We start from the raw sequence: 17,442 nt of genomic DNA on the forward strand, positions 1-17,442 counted from the left end.
GACCGCCTCCTTTTTCTTTTTTTTTTTTTTTTCTTTTCTTTTTTTTTTCCTTTCTTCCCTCTGCCTAAGGGTGCAGGGGAGGCGGCGGGGCTAGTGGGAATCTAATAAATCCGAGCTGTTTTGACGTGCTCGGAGTTGCGCTGCTGAGTCTTGCACTGGCTCTTGGCATCAGCCGCAGCGTGCAGCGTAAGTCCCAAGCTAGCTAGCCTGCCATGGGGAGCGGGAAGACGAGCTGCTGGAGGATAAACTTTCAGGCAGCGAGACACTTGCTGGAGTTTGGAAGCGATGCGTCTGGAGGGAAGCGCTTCCCAGCCCCGCGGGCTGCCTAACCCTCACGCGAGCCACTGCACCGGGGCTATTCTGTCAGTCCTGCCGCTTTGCAGCCGCCTCTGCAAGCACAACTCTCGGCAAACGTAAACTTTGGAGGCTCTGTTATTTACTCTGTGATAAATTGCCGAGCAAATATTGGCTTGTGGTTCATATCACACACAAAGTTTCCAGTACTTTGGGAGCTATATATCCTGAGGGAAGGACTGCTTTGGAGCCACCAGGGAAAAGGTGCAGACCCTACTTAACTTTTACCGGCCAACAAGCTTATGCTTATCTCTCCTCTCCCCAGCAGGAGCTCAGCCAGAATGAAAGTGGTTCATATAGCCCTGCTCTACCTCGGCTCCGTGACCTTCCTCGGGGTGGATGCTGCCAGGCTGGACGTAGCTGCGGAGTTCAAAAGAAAGTGAGTATCGGAGCGCGCCCTCCCACCCGCGCCGGCCCCGCTCCCAGATCCCAGGGAGTCGAAGCCCCTTTGGGGGTAGCGCAGCCCCCGGGGGCCTCATGCCCTGTCAGGAAACGTCCAGAAGGAGGGAAAAAAACTCTTGGCTCTGGGAAAGATTTTAGCCCTTCGATAGCTGCGCTCGGCGTGGCCGCTGCCCCGCAGGCTTGCGCTAACGGTCTCTCCTGTCCTCTTGTGCTCCTTTCAGATGGACGAGATGGGCGCTGAGCCGAGCCAAGCGCGACGTGAAGGGGCTGGGGGTCGCCGCCGTGCAGCCCCTCATACGGAGCCAGGACGTGAAGGAGGATCACCCGGTCTCACACTCCAGGTAATTTCCAGTCTTCTCTGGACTCGGGCACTCGCTCGAGGCTATAGCAAGTTTCAGTTTGTTTACATGTGTCTTGCTAGTTTTTGCTATGGATTTCCCAAGCCCCAGAGCCAGGTCCTGCAGGGGCAGCGCTGAAAGCAGCCTCCTACCTCCCTTTCCATGCGCGCCTCAGCTGGTGGGAGATAGCAGCGCCTTTACTGTGAAAGTCAAATATAAATAGTAACTTGAGCTCTGGATCCCTAGATAAAGTAACAGCCGTACAACGGCGGGCCTCTCCTTGCAGCGGCCGCAAGGGCCGCGGTGCGGCCCGCATCGCCCCCAGGCCGCCCCCGTGCCCCGCTCCGGCCCCACTCTGCCCCTTTCTCACCCCGCTCCGGCCCCACTCTGCCCCTTTCTCACCCCGCTCCGGCCCCACTCTGCCCCTTTCTCACCCCGCTCTCTCTTCCTTCCCGCAGCACCCGGGGCGACGCTGCTCACATCCGCGTCAAGCGCTACCGCCAGAGCATTAGCAGCTTCCCGCACTTCGAAAGCATCCGCTCGGGCTGCCGCTTCGGGACGTGCACGGTGCAGAAGCTGGCGCACGACATCTTCCAGCTCACCAACAAGGAAAAGGACGGCGCCGCGCCCGTCATCAAGATCAGCCCGCAGGGCTACGGGCGCCGGCGGCGCTCGCTGCCCGCCGCCGCGCAGGCCGCCCCGCGGGGCGCGCGCACGCGCCCGCCGCGGCCCCTCGCCGCCCTGCTCGCCGTCTGAGCGCCCCGCAGCGCCCGGCCCCGGGCCCGCACGCACGGACGGACCGACCGACGGACGGATGGGGACTGAGAGGCGCCCCGGCCACGCGGGGGCAGCGGCCGCGCGCGCCGGGACCGCGGGCGCCGGAACCGCGGGCACCGGCCTCGCGCGCCGCCTGCGCGGCCGCCGAACGACGGAGTGACCCGCGGCCTCGCTCCGCGCCCGCGGAGGGTGCCCCGCAGCGGCCCGAGCCTCCGCGCACTCTGCACCCGGCAGGGAATCGGACACTCACCAGTCCCCGCGGGGACTGCGACATACTTGAACGTCACAGAGAGGAAAAGTGCAATTGTACGTGGTTGTTGTTAATTTTAAGTGCGGTGTGTGTGGCTCATGAGATACGTATCGGTATTTAAGGTTGTCTTGTGTCATGTTCTATTTGTATCTTTTTTGGGAAAAAATATATTTTATTTTTATACGTTTTTATATATAAATATATATTGCATAAGGGCATTTTAAGACATTGTATCCCCTCTATTTTTCATATCGTGAATGTCAGACGCTGTTAAACTCTTTCCATACCTTTTTTAATCTTGCATTCCAGACTGGTGAAAGATGTAGAGAATGTATCAGCTGTTCTCCATGGGTAATATGTGAAATAAAATAAACACTATTACATAAAACAGTTCTGTTATGTTTCTTTGGAGGGGGCAAGTGGTCAGGATGGATGATTTCTTACTTTGTTCACTCCTGTCCTTACGGACTTGGCACAGAATTGTTGTGAAAGGCAAAAACTGGGTAATCACAGACTTTGTTAGTCTTATCTAGCAAAAGCAAGTGAACCTAAAAGGGAGCATGCACCATAAAGTCTCAGGGTAGAGCTGCTCAGAGCAGTTGAGCAGCTTTAAGGCCTTTTCTACCCCATGTTCCAGCCAGGGCTGAAATGTGTCACAGCTTGGATTGATTGCATGAGTTTATTTTTTGCCCTAATTAATCAGGGAAACAACTGCACACTTCAACATTGCACAACAAAGTAACAGATTTATTGAGGGAGCCTGTTCCAAAAATGGTCATGGCAGCTTCCAAGGTTATTTATGTTGAAGGATTTCCTGGGCCACAGTTCAGGTTAAAGTTAAATGGTGACCAGTTCAGTGTGGGCAGAACATCTTGGATAAAAGCTTAGCATTAGGGATTTTGTTGTTTTGTTCTTTTTCTGTTCTTTTTTTTTTTTTTTAAACAAATTCCAACTACAGCCCAGAAAACAAATGTGAAACTGAACCTCATTAATGCATCAATAGCCCCATCTATTGGTGCCTGCCTATTGCACTGCAAGAAAACAAACCTCCCAAAGCCTGAACAAGTGCATTTGAATAATGCCTTGGGTCAGCCCTACCCTTTCCCCTGTTTTACAGCATCTCAGAAGACAGTCATGGAGCACGGGGAGAGGGCAGGGGAAGAGCAGCACTAAGTGCTGCTAGAGCAGATGACCTGGGTGTATTGTTTTTACTTTATACCACATGCCTAAGGCACACGTTATTTACAAGAAAAATTAAAAATAAACCCCAAAATGTGAACCGGCAAGGGAGCCTTTTCCAGGAATACAGCTGCAAAATAATACGGGTAGGAATGCAGTTGCCACTGACTAGAAAATTCCAAAAGTCGTGAAGTTCTCCTTGGAAATGTGTATTTTTAGCTACTTTCCAAAACTTTTTCAACTAAGGATCTTGGAAGATAGAAAGATGGGTTTGCCACTTACAGTATTCTTCCGGTTTATTTTTTTTTTCTGATATTTTCCATGTATACATGTATACACATGTATGTTGACACTTGCCACTTTTAATTGCCACTTTTTTCCTTACTGCAGGAAGAGAATTGACCTCCCTGCAGCTGACGGCATTTCTAATCCAAATTTTATAAGGCACAGAAATAGAATGGACAAAACCTTAAAAACCTAATAGAAACGTGAAGTAAAGTGTATCAAACTTCTAAATAGCTCAGTCATGTTCAGAAGGGGTGACCGCAAATGAATCACCTCTAAAGTAGATTTTAACTGCCAGCTAAGAAATGGGTCAGTGGCTGTTCTCACAATGATAAAGATCATGAAATTAGAATAGCTACTGTTTAATATTTTGGGGTTTGCAGTGGGGAATCACGATTGGCAGGTGAAAGCATGACCCCGATAAAGTTCACAGCACAACTAGAATGACTTTGGTAGAAGCGTGCGGTTTAACAGGTACAAGCTGTCACTTACAACAATCCCCGCAGTTAAAGAAAAAAAAAAAGCTCCTCAGTCATGTGAACTTCAACAGAATAATGCTGTTTTGGACTACAGGAGGGGTAGGTATGCACATTCCAGCCAACTGCTTTTGTTTGTATTGACCTCCTCTCCACTTAGTGTCAAAAAACAGTCCCCACTTAAAAACACTTATTTTCCCTCTCTTTTCCCTCTTACTGCTCAGAAAAGCTGCAGTCAAAGCTGGAGAAGCCTGGGACTGGCAGGAGAGGGCCAGGGCTGGGATCAGCAGCGCGGTGCTGGACGGCGGTGCTGGCCGGGCCACAGGGAGCGCGCGGCGGTGGCCGGGCCGCGAGCACCGCCTGCCGCGGCTGCTCGGCGCTGCAAACCCCGCGCGGCCCACACGCGGACCGGGCCAAGGGAGATCTCGGGATGATCCTTTGTTGGACCCCTTGCCCTACCTTGGAACATTTTAAGACATACTGTCTTTCAAAGAGCAAAGCCGAACACCGCTGAGGTGGACGTGTCAGAAGGCAGAACTGTTCCCTGTGCCTGGGACACAACAGGTTGTTTTTCGACCCTGAGGAGGAGCAGAACAGAAAATCCAGCTCCCTGCAGAGGCAGTCGCTGGGCTTCACCTGGAGCAGCTGGGCTGGGCTAGACACCCGGGAGGAGACCACAGCGCAGGCAAGGGCCCTTCCCAAACTGAGCATGGCACAAGCAGGCCCATATCCCAAACTGAGTGCCAGGGCCTGGGTAGCCAGTCTGCAGGCTGAGAAGCTTTTAGAAGCACCAACCTCCTTGCTCACTCCTTCCTGCTCTTCTCCACTCATTCCATCTGCCCAGGGGAGGGCACTTCTCCTGCCCGTGCAGGGGGTATTACTGAAGATCTCTGGCTAACACATCCTGTCACTATGGACATGCCAGAAAGGAAAACACTGGACACAAACCTTTAAATGGTAGTAGGATGTGCATGAGCCAAATAAACCTTTCTGAGGAGTCTGAGGGTTTTGAAGCCCTGAAGCTGCAGGAGAGCAGCTGGTGAAGGGGCACCTCTCCCGAAAGCACCAAAATAAGAATTGCACTGCCCTTTGACCTCGGCAGAGGAAAACGAGCCACCGACTCCCGGGGCCTGCAGAAAGTCAGCCCAGGACAGCAGCTCCCACACACAGCTCCAGAAACGCGGCAAGGGCTGTGTGCAAGGACAGCCTCTGCCTCAGCACAATGCATGAGAAGACAAAGATGTCATCACATGCCTCCCAAATCAGTAGCATCTGTTTACATAGCACCTTAGTTAAAGTACAAGTTTATAAGAACAGGCTGGTGTCTCCTATCAAGTATTTCAAAGGCTGCTTGAAACATAGTTGTAAATTCAGTTCAGGCAAGGTTATAAATTAAAAAGAGGTTTTGCAATGGTAAATATGTATTGGAGCAGGAATTTATCCTTGTCCATCAGCTCGTCCAAGAGTGAATGCCAAAGGATTGGTCACCATTCTCAGCAGAGCCTCCCTGGTGAAGAGTCAGGCACATTCAGGGAATAACCTCATGAGCTATTATTTAGCTTTGTGCCCACCCTAGAGACACCTTACGGCAAAGAAGTATGTTGTGATAGGCCCTTTCCATCACCAAAGTAGATTCCAAAGTCTGTTCTGATCTGAGAAAGACTTCTGTGCTTCCATTGTTAGTGCTATATAGAATGGGGACCCGCAGCCTAAACTGGTGGTATGTGAGTGCTGTTCCATAAAATTCCAGCACGGGTCCCCCATGCTGCAAGAGGGAGCCCAGTAGTCATGGTTATCTCTCCAGTAGGTACCACAAAAGCTCCTTTAAGCAGGTATGTCATATGAAGGACTGCAAATAACGTTTGTTCTTCATATGTATCAGATATAGCAGCGAGAGTGTTTTGCCGTTGTAACACAGTGACTATTTCTGCTCTACTCAAAAAGTATAGGCACACGTGTATCTTTGGACTGATAATCATCAAAATCTGCAAAGCATCTTAGTCTGTACTAATAAGAATTGCGGTCAGGTGCCAGATAAAAACTTTTTTCTTCAAGTAAAATGACAGAAAGGGGAATACTAATGAATACTTTGGCACATATGAAGTCTTTTCTGGCTCATTTAGTACCCAAAGGACAGCAAGTCATAATTAAAGCCAATAATGGCAACTCCAGACACCATCCAAATATTTTCCTGGTGCTGTCAATGCACCATTTTATATTATCTCACATCATACTTCAGGAGTGTAGAACGCACAGGCATCAAGAGAAGAAATTCCAGGATGACTGAGTGCAACCAATAACTAAATCCAGTTATGCCTAAGCAATATTTGTTTATTGTATTCAAAAGATTCTCTTTTATTATCCAAATATTTTTAAAATAACTGCTTATTTCATCAAATAATTTGTATCAGCTTTGAAACTGCTTTAATTTTTAAATACTTAAGTCCTTGGAACAGGGTCATACATGCTCCATGAGGGGAAAAGAGCATAATTTGTTCATGAGGTAAAGAACTATGTAAAAGGTTACACAAAAGGCTTAGTTTTAGTACATACTATGTATGCTAGTCAAAATGCCTGGTAACTATAATGTCTCAAACTTATTTGACAACAACTAGAATCAATGTTAAAGATTTGGGGAGACTGGAGCTTTTTCCTTTGGAATTCCTAGTGACAGCAATGAGGAGTCCAAAGGAGAACAATGGATTTGGTCTGGTTCAATGCTACCTGTACCTAACATTTAACCGGAAATCCCTGGGTTTCCCATCCACTTACAAAAGTGGATTTTTCCAAAGCCAGGAAACATCAGTCCAGTCTGATCTGCCAGTTGAAGGTAAATATTTTGTAATAAATTCTGATTCTCAAAATATGTTTGTAAAATAAATATTCCTTCTATAGTTCCAGTCAAATATCTCTTTCCAAATCTGTCAGTTCGCAAATTATACACAAGTTTTCTCACAATTATAAAAATGTTTATAATTTCTTCATACTTTCCTCGTGGTGTAAAAATAAACAAACAATCGTCTGGATCTTAATCTCTCATGTTCAGTAGTTTTGCCAGAAACAGGAGAACAAACATAAGGGGATCTTATCTGTTAGTTCAGGAGCAAACAAAGCAGTTCATCAGACAAACATGGTTGTTGTCCTTTTAAGAGGTGGTTACTGTCACAGGAGTTATCACAAAACCTGAGCACTCCAAGTCTAACAGGCGTCCATGTAACTCATCCCACTACTGTTACACAAGAGGACAGAAGTGCAAGAGTTCCTCATTTTCCTTTACACGAGCTTCTTCTGCTGCTGCTGCGGAAGCAGGATGCTCTCGGACACCACTACCCTTCCCTGTGTGTGCAAGGGGCCTGGGAGCAGGTCAGAGCCTGCATGCTGGAGGAAGAAGACAGCTGCACCTTGTAAAGTAAATTTGTTTTTTTCAGAGCCAAGGAAAAAGTGATGGATTTTTAAATCACAGTTTTTCTCCTGGGGCTGTGCTGCTCTGTATCCCATTCTGCATAAGGAACAAATTCATAGTCTGGCCCTTTATTGATAAACAACATGAAAAATATGCAATGGGCAAATACCATCAGTTTCTGTCCGCACTGCCTGCGGACATCAGACGTGCTGTTGGTGATCACCTCATGCGCCAGATAGGAATCTCACCGCCAAATCTCTGGTCAGAGAATGATCCCATCTAATTGAAACAAAACTTCTATTGACTTCAGCAGAAAAAAAAAAAAGTCTAAGCTGTAGATTTCTTTAAAAATAGGCATATTTTTATACCAAAATAGTGTATTAGAAGTTTTGCTTTATACATCATATATTTATGAATTATAGTTTGGGAGACTGAGGAAGCTCCTAAAAACTAAGAGTAAGAGACAGGAACTCTACCAAAGAGAGGTAGTCCAAATCCAATATGAGATCTGCAATGCTCTTAAATAGATGTGGCCTTGCTAGCAATAGTAGCTTCAACAAACATTCATGTGCAGGATTAAATGTGTTCAATGGCACCAATCAGAGAAACTTGCAGTGTACCTGTCCAAAACCTGTATGCTATTAATTATTCAATGTCATGTGACTTCGCAGTATTTTAAACATTGCCACTTTTTATAGTTGCATTGGATTTACACACACTTCATGCCCCCTTTCCTTGCCTGTTTTAATCTCACCACCTATTTTGAAGCCTTGGAAAATGAGGCATCCAGACAAGTAACTGCGACGGGAGGGAGCTGGTGGGGCACACGACTTACAGCAGTGACCGGCAGCTGGAGCTCCGGGATCGATCTGACTGCACTCAGAGACAGCCTAGCACTTTGTGATAATATTTGCACAAGACAATCAGTACGTATTTAATGAAGGACATAAAAAGATCTGCATAGAAGAGTGAGTTCTGCTGAGACAAAAAATGATTTGCTCAGTGATAATTTACATTATCTTGCCCCAATCTGATTTCATTAACTCCTAATAAAGGGAGGGAAAAAAGCACGTTGCAAGTGCTCAAGGGCCCTTAAACATGATTTATTATGCTAACCACACTGCAAGACAGACAGAAACAAATGCTATGTTTTTCTCCATGGAATGGTGTACTAAGACCTTTTTCTTCTACTAGTCTGGCGTATCTGTAAAACTTTGCTGCCATCTGCTGCCTTCTAAAGCAAAATATATCACTCTCGGATTTAAAGTTATTGCTGGAGGTCAGAGTGGCAGAGCACTGCTGCCGGCAGGGAGGCCCAAATCTACATAGATTTTTTATATTTGGCCTGGGTTGGTTACTCAATATGCTGAGTAAGGCAGAGCTCACATTTTTCATTCCTCCTACACGGTACTCAAGAGAAGCAGGAACAGCCCAGCACCCACACCTGTTCTGAGGAGATGCACAAAGGGAACTGTCCTGCTCTTTCTACTCTTCTGAGCAACCTCAGGGTTTACACCTTGCACAGTGGCTGTCTGGTCCCCCTCCATCCCAACACCGTTTTCTCCAAGAAAGCACTTAACATCATAACTTCTTTTGGGAAAAGAGAAGGTTTTCAAGATACGTGTGACAAAGAATGCTGGCTCCTAAGGTATTATGGGAGTCACCTTTTGATGTGATGAGTAAGGGAGGTTGAAGTGCCTTTTCAGGAGCATTCTTGACTGGGGAGAGGTGCATGTCTTGCATTTCAAGGCAGAGAGCTTACAAAACACCAGGAATTAGAACACTGTGATGCATTACAGTGACCTTAACTTTTATATATCTGAATATGGCATAAACAACACATTGTTAGGGGACAGCTATTGGCTTCTCAGGTCACCAAATGAAGGTGTTCCCCTAACTGATACATACAACAGAAGAGAGTATTTTTTTGCAACAACATCTTTATTGTCATTGCAAACCACTGCATTGGTTGAAATCAGAATGAGGTTTACTCTAATTTATGATTGCATAAATTATATGTACTTACACTAATATAAGTATTAGTATAAGTAGTCTTATTAAAAAAAAACATAAAATATTTTTGTTATAACCTTGCCATAGTCCTGTAAAAAACACTTGTATAAAAAAAGAGTATAACAGTTCTCATACTGAACAGATCTCTGCTAGAGGATGTCAGGTTGTTCGTCAAATTGCTATTTGGTAACCCTCATATATATGTATGTTTGAAAAGGTCTTCAAAGTGATATTTCAAATTCTGTTCCAAATCCAAATCTGGTTTGCAGTTTGGATTCCGTTCAGCTCTCTGGTTTAAAATACAGCAATTTGATGCCCTACAATCGATTGAAAAGTCACTGAATTAGCCTAGATTTTAACTCAGGCAGCTCACAGATAGTGAAAGTAAATGTGACCGTAGGGGAAAAAAAATCTCTCATCATCCATGTCCTATGATGGAGAAAGAGCCCAGTAAAGCCTCCGACTGCAAAAGTAGGTGGTGCAGGCCAAAGGAGAGATGCTGAGGCTGGAAAAAAGTAGTATAAAACTGAGCCTAATTCAGAAAAGTTACTGAAGAGAGAAAGTATCAGTTTGCCACTACATAAAGCCTCGATGCACTCCCACCTTGAGCACCGTGCACAGTTCTGATGCTTACATCTCCAGAGGACATAGTAGACCTAGAAGGAAAAGAGAAAAGCGGGAGAAAAAAAAGATCAGGGCAATCTATGGAGACCAAAAAGGCAGGAACTTCTCCATTTGTAGAGGAAAAGTTTAATTACAAAATCAAAAAGGTGGTGGATAAGATGAATGCAGAAGCGTCATTCATCAAATCCTGCACTACTAGAACTACAGGGCACTCACTTAAACTAAAGGGAACTGGTTTAAAAATGCTGAAAGAAAACATTTTTCTTACAGAGCAGACAGTAAATTCTTGGAATACCTTGTTCCGAGAGGTTGTGAAGGAAGACAGTATCTGCAAGTTCAAAAAAGAGCAGGAAAATTTCTCAGACAACAGTACCTAAACAGATGTTTTAAGAAATAGTCAGGGATATACTCTTTAAGATCCCTAATCCAGTGATGCTAGAAAAATATGAGGAGAAAGGACCACAAAGAGTGGCCAGGCTCACATGCTCTTCCCTAAACAGCATCTTCCTCCACTGCAGGAGACAGTGGAGGCAGGACACAGGTTTAGATTGACTACTGCTCTGACCACTAGGACATTTTTTATGTTATTATGAATAAAGCTTCTGTGTTGAGAAGAGAATGAAGGTCAGAATAACCATATATTCACAGCCTATTGAAGCTTGAATATAGCAAGGCAAATGTCTTTCTACACGGCAAATTAGGACTGAGCCTGCACCCTAACTCACCAACTTCCTCCATGCAAGAAGTCACCTTATTTCACTGTGAGTGATGTGAATAGCTCCAGTGCAGTAGAAAAGGATGGGGAAACCAGCTTATGAGCACACACAGCTATAGGACTGCACACATGTCTGTGTGGTAAGAGATATCTATAAGATTGTTCAGGCTAGACATTCCCAGAGCCTCCAGGAGCAGCCTGGATCTTTCTAGGATTGCTAGGTTAGAAGAGAGTCAGCTCTCCTGGGTGAGAGCTTGCAGGGAAGACAGCAGGAGAGCAAGATCCACAGCATCCCAGGTCATGAGGCAGAAAAACGCACACTGAAGGACCAGAGATGTACCTGCATGACAAACAGAGGGAAGGATTAGAGAGGTATCTGGCTGCTTTAATGATGCCAAGAATGCTGCAGAGTGGAACAGAACATATTAACTGAAATTATTTGAATCACATTCTGCTTTTGATTACCTGCCATTTGTTTGGGAATATATATATATATATGCATATATATATATACATATATATATTTTTTTCCTCTTGCCAGCCATAAAGCAAGACAGAAATCCTTCTCTTTTAGTTCAGTAAGAACAGTAAGGTCTGTGATGTGCTCCATGAGTTGACTGAGTTGAACTGTAGATAGAAGAAAGAAGAAGAAAAAAATGTATGGATAAGTTCATTCCTTGCTTTCACGTGTCTTGTGTATTTTTGTAGTCACAAGTTTTTTGTTTATTTAAGGATTTTTACCCTTCTTTCTCACCAGCCTCTCTGCTGATGAAGGATTAATAGGGAAAGTGACCTTTCTCTGTATGTTCCAGTTAATAAATACAAAATAACACTTTCTTGTGTTTGTGCCCAGTTTGGATAAAACGCAGTATGATAGATACTATATCCCAGATGCTACATCTGATAATTAGGCAGCTTTAAAATGTAACATGGTTGAATGTTATTAAAACCACTAAAATAAAATTAAACCTTCAACCCTACCATATTTTTTTCTGCAGAAAAACAGGCTTTTTGCCTTGGAAAGGTCAGTTGAAAAGAAAAAACATAATGATTTAGAGCTAGGTAACTTTCAATCCTAGATGGTCTGTGTTAAATATTTTGCAATAAACTGCTCACCATTTGCTTATCACAAGCACAGCAGTCAGCTGTTAAGCTCTGCTGTTTTTACACATTCTAACACATTTTTAGTATGATCCAAAAAATCCAGGCAAGAGGTAATATATGTGATCACATGACTTGTTATCTTAAATGGTTACATATGTGGTATTTGCTCTAGCTATTTGACATGACTCAAGTTGACCTCATTGTTTGTATGCTTGAGCGGGAACAATTATGTAACTGCTAAACGGTATGGTAACAGCAATGCCATACGGGCAGAAGAAACAGAAATGCAAGGTCTACCAAACTGTCAAAACATCTTACATTAACATAATATTTTCTGTGTATGTGCCTCAGAATGTGACAGAGCCATTATTCATGCTAGTACATTTGAGCTAATCAAGATTTCTTGTAATCTTGTAGCTTTTTGGAACGTATGATCTTTGTGGTTCTCACTTGCAGCAGAATCTGATTACCTTTAATAAATTCCATGATTGCCAGGATAACCAAAAGTAAGATAATAAATGCAGACAATATTGGTCCTAAAAATAATAATTTTATGAGAATGCTGTCAAATGATAACATACTTAATTCATGCCTAAGTTTTTTCAGCTATAAAATTTTGATACATAATAAAAGTCAGTTTGGCAACCTCTTAAGGAGGACGTTGAGGAAAGTACTTCTTTAGTTTTATCACTGTTTTATAAACAACAATAAAATAACGTGACATAAATCAAAGCAGAACAGTATGCAAATACTACAATTTTCTTCTTAGTACTGACCTCCTTCTTGCAGAAGTATTTGTATTAGCAAGTGAAAGAAATAAAGCATGAAGGAGTTATGGAAAATTCATTGGCATGTATTTAATCTGATTTTGAATCTTTTTCTTTTCATTTTCCTGGCACACACATATCCAAACTTCAGGTTTATGCAAGTGTAACCATGAAATACCTTAAGAAACTAGGAAGTGTCCTCTTAAAACTATTTTGCTGGATTCCGTTTCATCTTGAAGTCTTATGGGGCTTTTGTTGATCAGACACATATTACAAGGCAAGGACATTCCACTGTTCTGAGGTCTCTGACTCAAATCTCATTTTCTCAAACACCAGAAGCCAGTGAGTGACTAAAGGGTGAGCACCTGCCTGGCGCACCATGGCAGGCCATGTGCTAATGCTTCGCAAGGATGAGCACTTTCTGCCCATTCTAGAAGGGACCAGGCTGAGGGAAGCACTTTCTGCTGAGGTGTTAAACTGTGTCCTAAATTAAGCGCTTGTAAGGCACTCTGTGCAGATTCCAGTGCCCTGACCAAAGCCCATACCTTAGGAATTGCACTCTAGTGCAATTCCCCAGCTCTTCCTGCTATTTCAGTATTTTCTATTTCCTGTCTCGCCAGTTTTGGGGGTTGTTATGCAATGTTGAAAAAAATGCTCCATTGAAGAACTGGAAAAAGCAAATTGTTCTAGAAAAAAACAGCAAATACCTTTGGCTACTACATAATTATCTAACCAATACTATGCAGTATGTGCTGGTTTGCTACCCAGCATAAGCTTCCCAGCTTCTACTTGTAGAGTTTTTGATGCACAACTGAGAGGTCCTGGGCCTAGAGGATAAGAAAAAGTGATCTTTTGGAGCCTGGAGCCTGCTGTCCAGCTCTAAGGAAGATACACATTGGCACATGAGGATGTATTAAAGCTTTCTCTGGAAGCTTGACAAAATGATCTTGCCTCTAGATACTTTGTTTCTTAAAAATATGGGAGTAGGAGAATCAGTTTTAATTAGCATGACCTTAAAAATGACCAAAGAAAGAGTGGAGGTTACAGCTCCCCCACACACGTTGCAACAGAAGAGTAGTTGTTTTCTTGTATGTATTAAAAGTAGATGGCAAAGAAAGCAAACATCACGGTTTAGCTCATAGCCTAGGAATCAATAGGATGTGGGAAAAAAAAAACCTTTTGCTTATCATGACACATCCAATGTTTTGTTCTATTTTTTGTGACTGCTCTGAGACATCTTGTGTCACAGATATGAGAGATAAAAGTAAATGGATTAGATGGCTGATGAGAGTGCTCTTGTCCAGCATTAACTGTGGTTATTTAGACCCCTAAGAGCTGCTGTTTCCCAGTCTGACGGTGATAGTGCTCCTTGGAAGTACAGCACTTCCCAATGCAACCCAAAGGCCACACACTGGTACTCCGTGATGGCTCTGCCCAGTCATGTTATCCTCAGGCAGAAGGGAATTAAGTTCTCTGTTGTGAACTGTCAAGCTCATCCACTTAAACAGTGTCTTTCTCTGTAAGTGCAAAGTGGGGAATATCAACACATCTGCAGATTTGTAGCATTCATTAGCCTGGGTGTTCCCGAGTAAGTTCACTTCTTTGACATAATCCATTGCTTGTTGTATTTCTCCAAACTGTCATCTGGAGCAGAATGCTTTGAGAAGGTAATGGCTTCCCTGTATGCGTCTAGGTCATTCTGACCTAACCACTTCCCTGTAATATTTTCAGACAAGTGGCCAACTGCCAACATGCTTAGTAAATTTAAAATGCCATTAAAGAGGTTATGGTCTATTTTCAGCCCAGATCTTCTTCACCTCAAACCACTGTGAATTGTCCAGAATATTTAAATATTGCTTTTATTGGTGCAGAGGTGCACTTTTCTGTCCACTCCATTCTGAAAAGCTCCTCCAGTCTCTAAATTATTTTCACCCAAGTCTAACACGGAAGATTCCTGAAAAAGCATTTAGCTAAAAATGGAAGGTATATGACAGGTTTCCAAATTTCTTACCTCACTACCACCTATGAAGAGATTTGGCTATCCAGATAACACAGAAATGGACTAGAATATGGCTATTGTAACTAAATACCTGCAAGTGGTTACAGAATAAGACAGCTCAGCTTGTGGGCACTTCCATGAGCCTGTGCAGTGGTCTCAGTAAAGGAGTAGGAGTTTCTGGGCAAGGAGGTGAACAGACAAAACAAGGATACTGCAGGGAATCTGGGAAGCAAGTGGAAGCAGATAGGCTACACCTTCATAGCTAATATCACCTGCTCCAAGGACCTGCTCCCGGTCTCTGGAATAAGCAGTCCTGTGCTCTTCACACATAGGCTGGACTCTGACATGTACCGTGAGCTGCCTATGTCTGTGCCAGCAGCCAGGGTACAGTGGGAAATCTGGGACTGTCTGAATGAAAACCATTCAGCTAAGACTCTAAACTAGAAGACAGAGGCTTCCAAAACAAACAAACAAAATAATTCTCACAAAATGTGCCATTATATTCACTTCTTATTTTCACTGAAAGGGAGCATAGGTTCCTTGGGCAATAGAAGTCTGTGAGAAAAATAAGTACAAATAATAGCAGATAGGTTCATACTAATATGTAGCAGTATTTCATCCAGAAGATCTAAGAAGTGCTTTGAAAAAGCTGGTTAAATATCTTTTAGTGATGACAAGTAAAGAATTAATTACATGTATATAAATAATTATAAAACATAATAAGCCTCAGAACATCAAGCACCTTCATATTAAACTCACTTAGGCAAGAGCTTCTCCATGAATTTATGCAATAATCAGTGAAAGGAATAAACTTGCTGTTCAAGAAAGTGTGCTTGTGCCCCTAAACGGATTTTCAAAGCTCATAGCTGCTCATAACTGAACTCTGAAAGTTTGAAATGAATCTGCATGTCTACACCAATATTTAGGTGTTACTATTCAGCTTTGGAAAAATTTGATTGAAAATTTAAAGAAATGAGAAGTCCATCAAGTTGGAATCATTTTCCTATTTCCTTCTGTAGGCATCTGTAGTCTTTGAAAAGTTGTGTTTTTCCCTAAAAATTATATCTAGAAAACAAAGAATACAGGGCAGTCTGATGGATCCCTTGCCCATCTTCTGGTTACTAGAAGGCACTGGCAGAGAAGAGACAAAAATCTTTGCTTCATCTTGAGAACTGTTATCTCTGTTACCCTTACAAATGGCATTGGGAAAAGCACATGCCTGATGCTGCCTGAAATACAGAGTAGAGCAGTTTGTCTTGCCAAGGTTTGCTAGGATGGGCTGAAGCAATAAAGAACAATGTCTACTGCCTGCAAGCACCTTTCAGTGACAGGATTTCAAACTGAGCTGGGCAAAAAAGTACTAGGGTAGATGTGTTCTGTTTTTTCCCGGGGCTGCCACGTAAGACAAACCACCTCCATCCTGTAGCTCTGGTGACAGGCTTACATCCCACTTCTGAAAGCTCAGCAGGAAATGGTGAGAAAGAAACCACTTTCTTCTGGCAGAGAGCAGCTAACCTTTGGAAACTAAGTTATGTGTTGCAGCAGAGGCTTTCACTAATAATGCTCTTTGAGGGAGCTGTTCGGAACAGGGATACTATGCAAGTCAGTTAACGGCTTCCAACGCCTACGTAGACAGACTCTTGTTGGCCTTTCTCAGCAGACTGTCAGCTGCACCAAGAATAATTAAGTTCCAAGGATGAAAGTTGTTGCTGGCCATTCTTCATGTAAAAAGATACATTTACTCTCCACAGCTACCCACAAGCTCAATCTTGCTGCTCCTCCAGATTTTGCTTCCCTTCCTTGCACTTCTGCAGACTAAAACCAGAAAGCAAACAAGACCCCTTCCCCCACTTCAAAAGAATACTTTTTTCCCCTGCTTTTCTTGGCTGAATGCTCCTTTCAGACTCAGTGGGTATCCTTGCGATGCTTCCCGAGGCAAGCTCTGCACAATCGCCCAGAACCTAGAGGCACAGCCGTCCACTGCCCAGCAGCACTGGCATAACCTGGAGTGGCTGAGCTTCGTAATTGCTGTTGCTCAGATAATATGTATCCTCACACCAACCTCTCAGTGTTGTAGCCACACCAAAATATCCTTGATAAGAGCACCCTCTATCCCTGATCCGGGTTCTCTTCCTGAAAGTTGTATGATATGGAGTGCTTATTGAGTTGGTCATTCATGCAATTACAGGAACTTCAAGAGAGCAGAACAAATGTTTTCCCTGCTCCCCAGAGCAGACAGTCACTCCACACCTCGCTGGCTAATTAGGCCTGAGGCAAAATCAAGTGAGGATTGGGGGGAAAGGATAGGTTCTTGTTCAGCTGTATAGCCTTATTGTAAAGCAGCAATTGCAAACTTTCATTGACCTCAACAGCACCAAGATCTCACCCTGAAGACATTATCAGTGCAGACACCTATCCTCTGTTGTACTGGAGATCGGTGACCCATATCCTCAAATTCCTTCTAGTAGTTTGAAGTCAGCCGCAGGCATCGATTGAGCAATATCAACAAGGAACCACAATGTTCTCAAACAGTTTATCTCCTTCACAGCAGCTGAATAGACTCACAGTGCAGTTAATTTCTGGATCATATTAGCCACTCAGACACCTTAGAAATATTTCGAAAACCAACAACATAATACTTACGAATTATAAAATTTCAAGTATTAGGGAAGCACTGAACTTTTGACCAACTGAACAACAACTGAATGGTTTGGCAAGAGTCCCTCAGTTCTTCAGAAACAGACGACAAACACTGC

The 17,442-nt window shown here is 43.8% G+C and overlaps 1 protein-coding gene across 1 annotated transcript; it reads left to right on the top strand.

Annotated features, from left to right (window-relative positions):
* Positions 1-573: 573 nt before the first annotated feature.
* ADM (adrenomedullin) lies at positions 574-4,535 on the top strand. Its single transcript, XM_026034783.1, has 4 exons — positions 574-733; positions 978-1,097; positions 1,553-1,783; positions 4,286-4,535. Exons 1-4 carry the CDS (start codon positions 597-599, stop codon positions 4,533-4,535), a joined length of 738 nt encoding a protein of 245 aa, XP_025890568.1. The 5' UTR covers positions 574-596.
* Positions 4,536-17,442: the final 12,907 nt, after the last annotated feature.

The sequence above is a fragment of the Nothoprocta perdicaria genome, unplaced genomic scaffold (assembly GCF_003342845.1).
Source record: "Nothoprocta perdicaria isolate Ctin4 unplaced genomic scaffold, notPer1 scaffold_15, whole genome shotgun sequence".
NCBI classification, from domain to species: domain Eukaryota; kingdom Metazoa; phylum Chordata; class Aves; order Tinamiformes; family Tinamidae; genus Nothoprocta; species Nothoprocta perdicaria.

Bases quoted from the DNA above. Each gene is read 5' to 3' on its own strand.
- ADM (XM_026034783.1), top strand. From the start codon at position 597: ATGCTTATCTCTCCTCTCCCCAGCAGGAGCTCAGCCAGAATGAAAGTG. The intron at 1,098-1,552 runs GTAATTTCCAGT...TCCTTCCCGCAG, and splicing joins CACCCGGTCTCACACTCCAG to CACCCGGGGCGACGCTGCTC. The intron at 1,784-4,285 runs GCAGGCCGCCCC...CTTACTGCTCAG, and splicing joins CGCTCGCTGCCCGCCGCCGC to AAAAGCTGCAGTCAAAGCTG.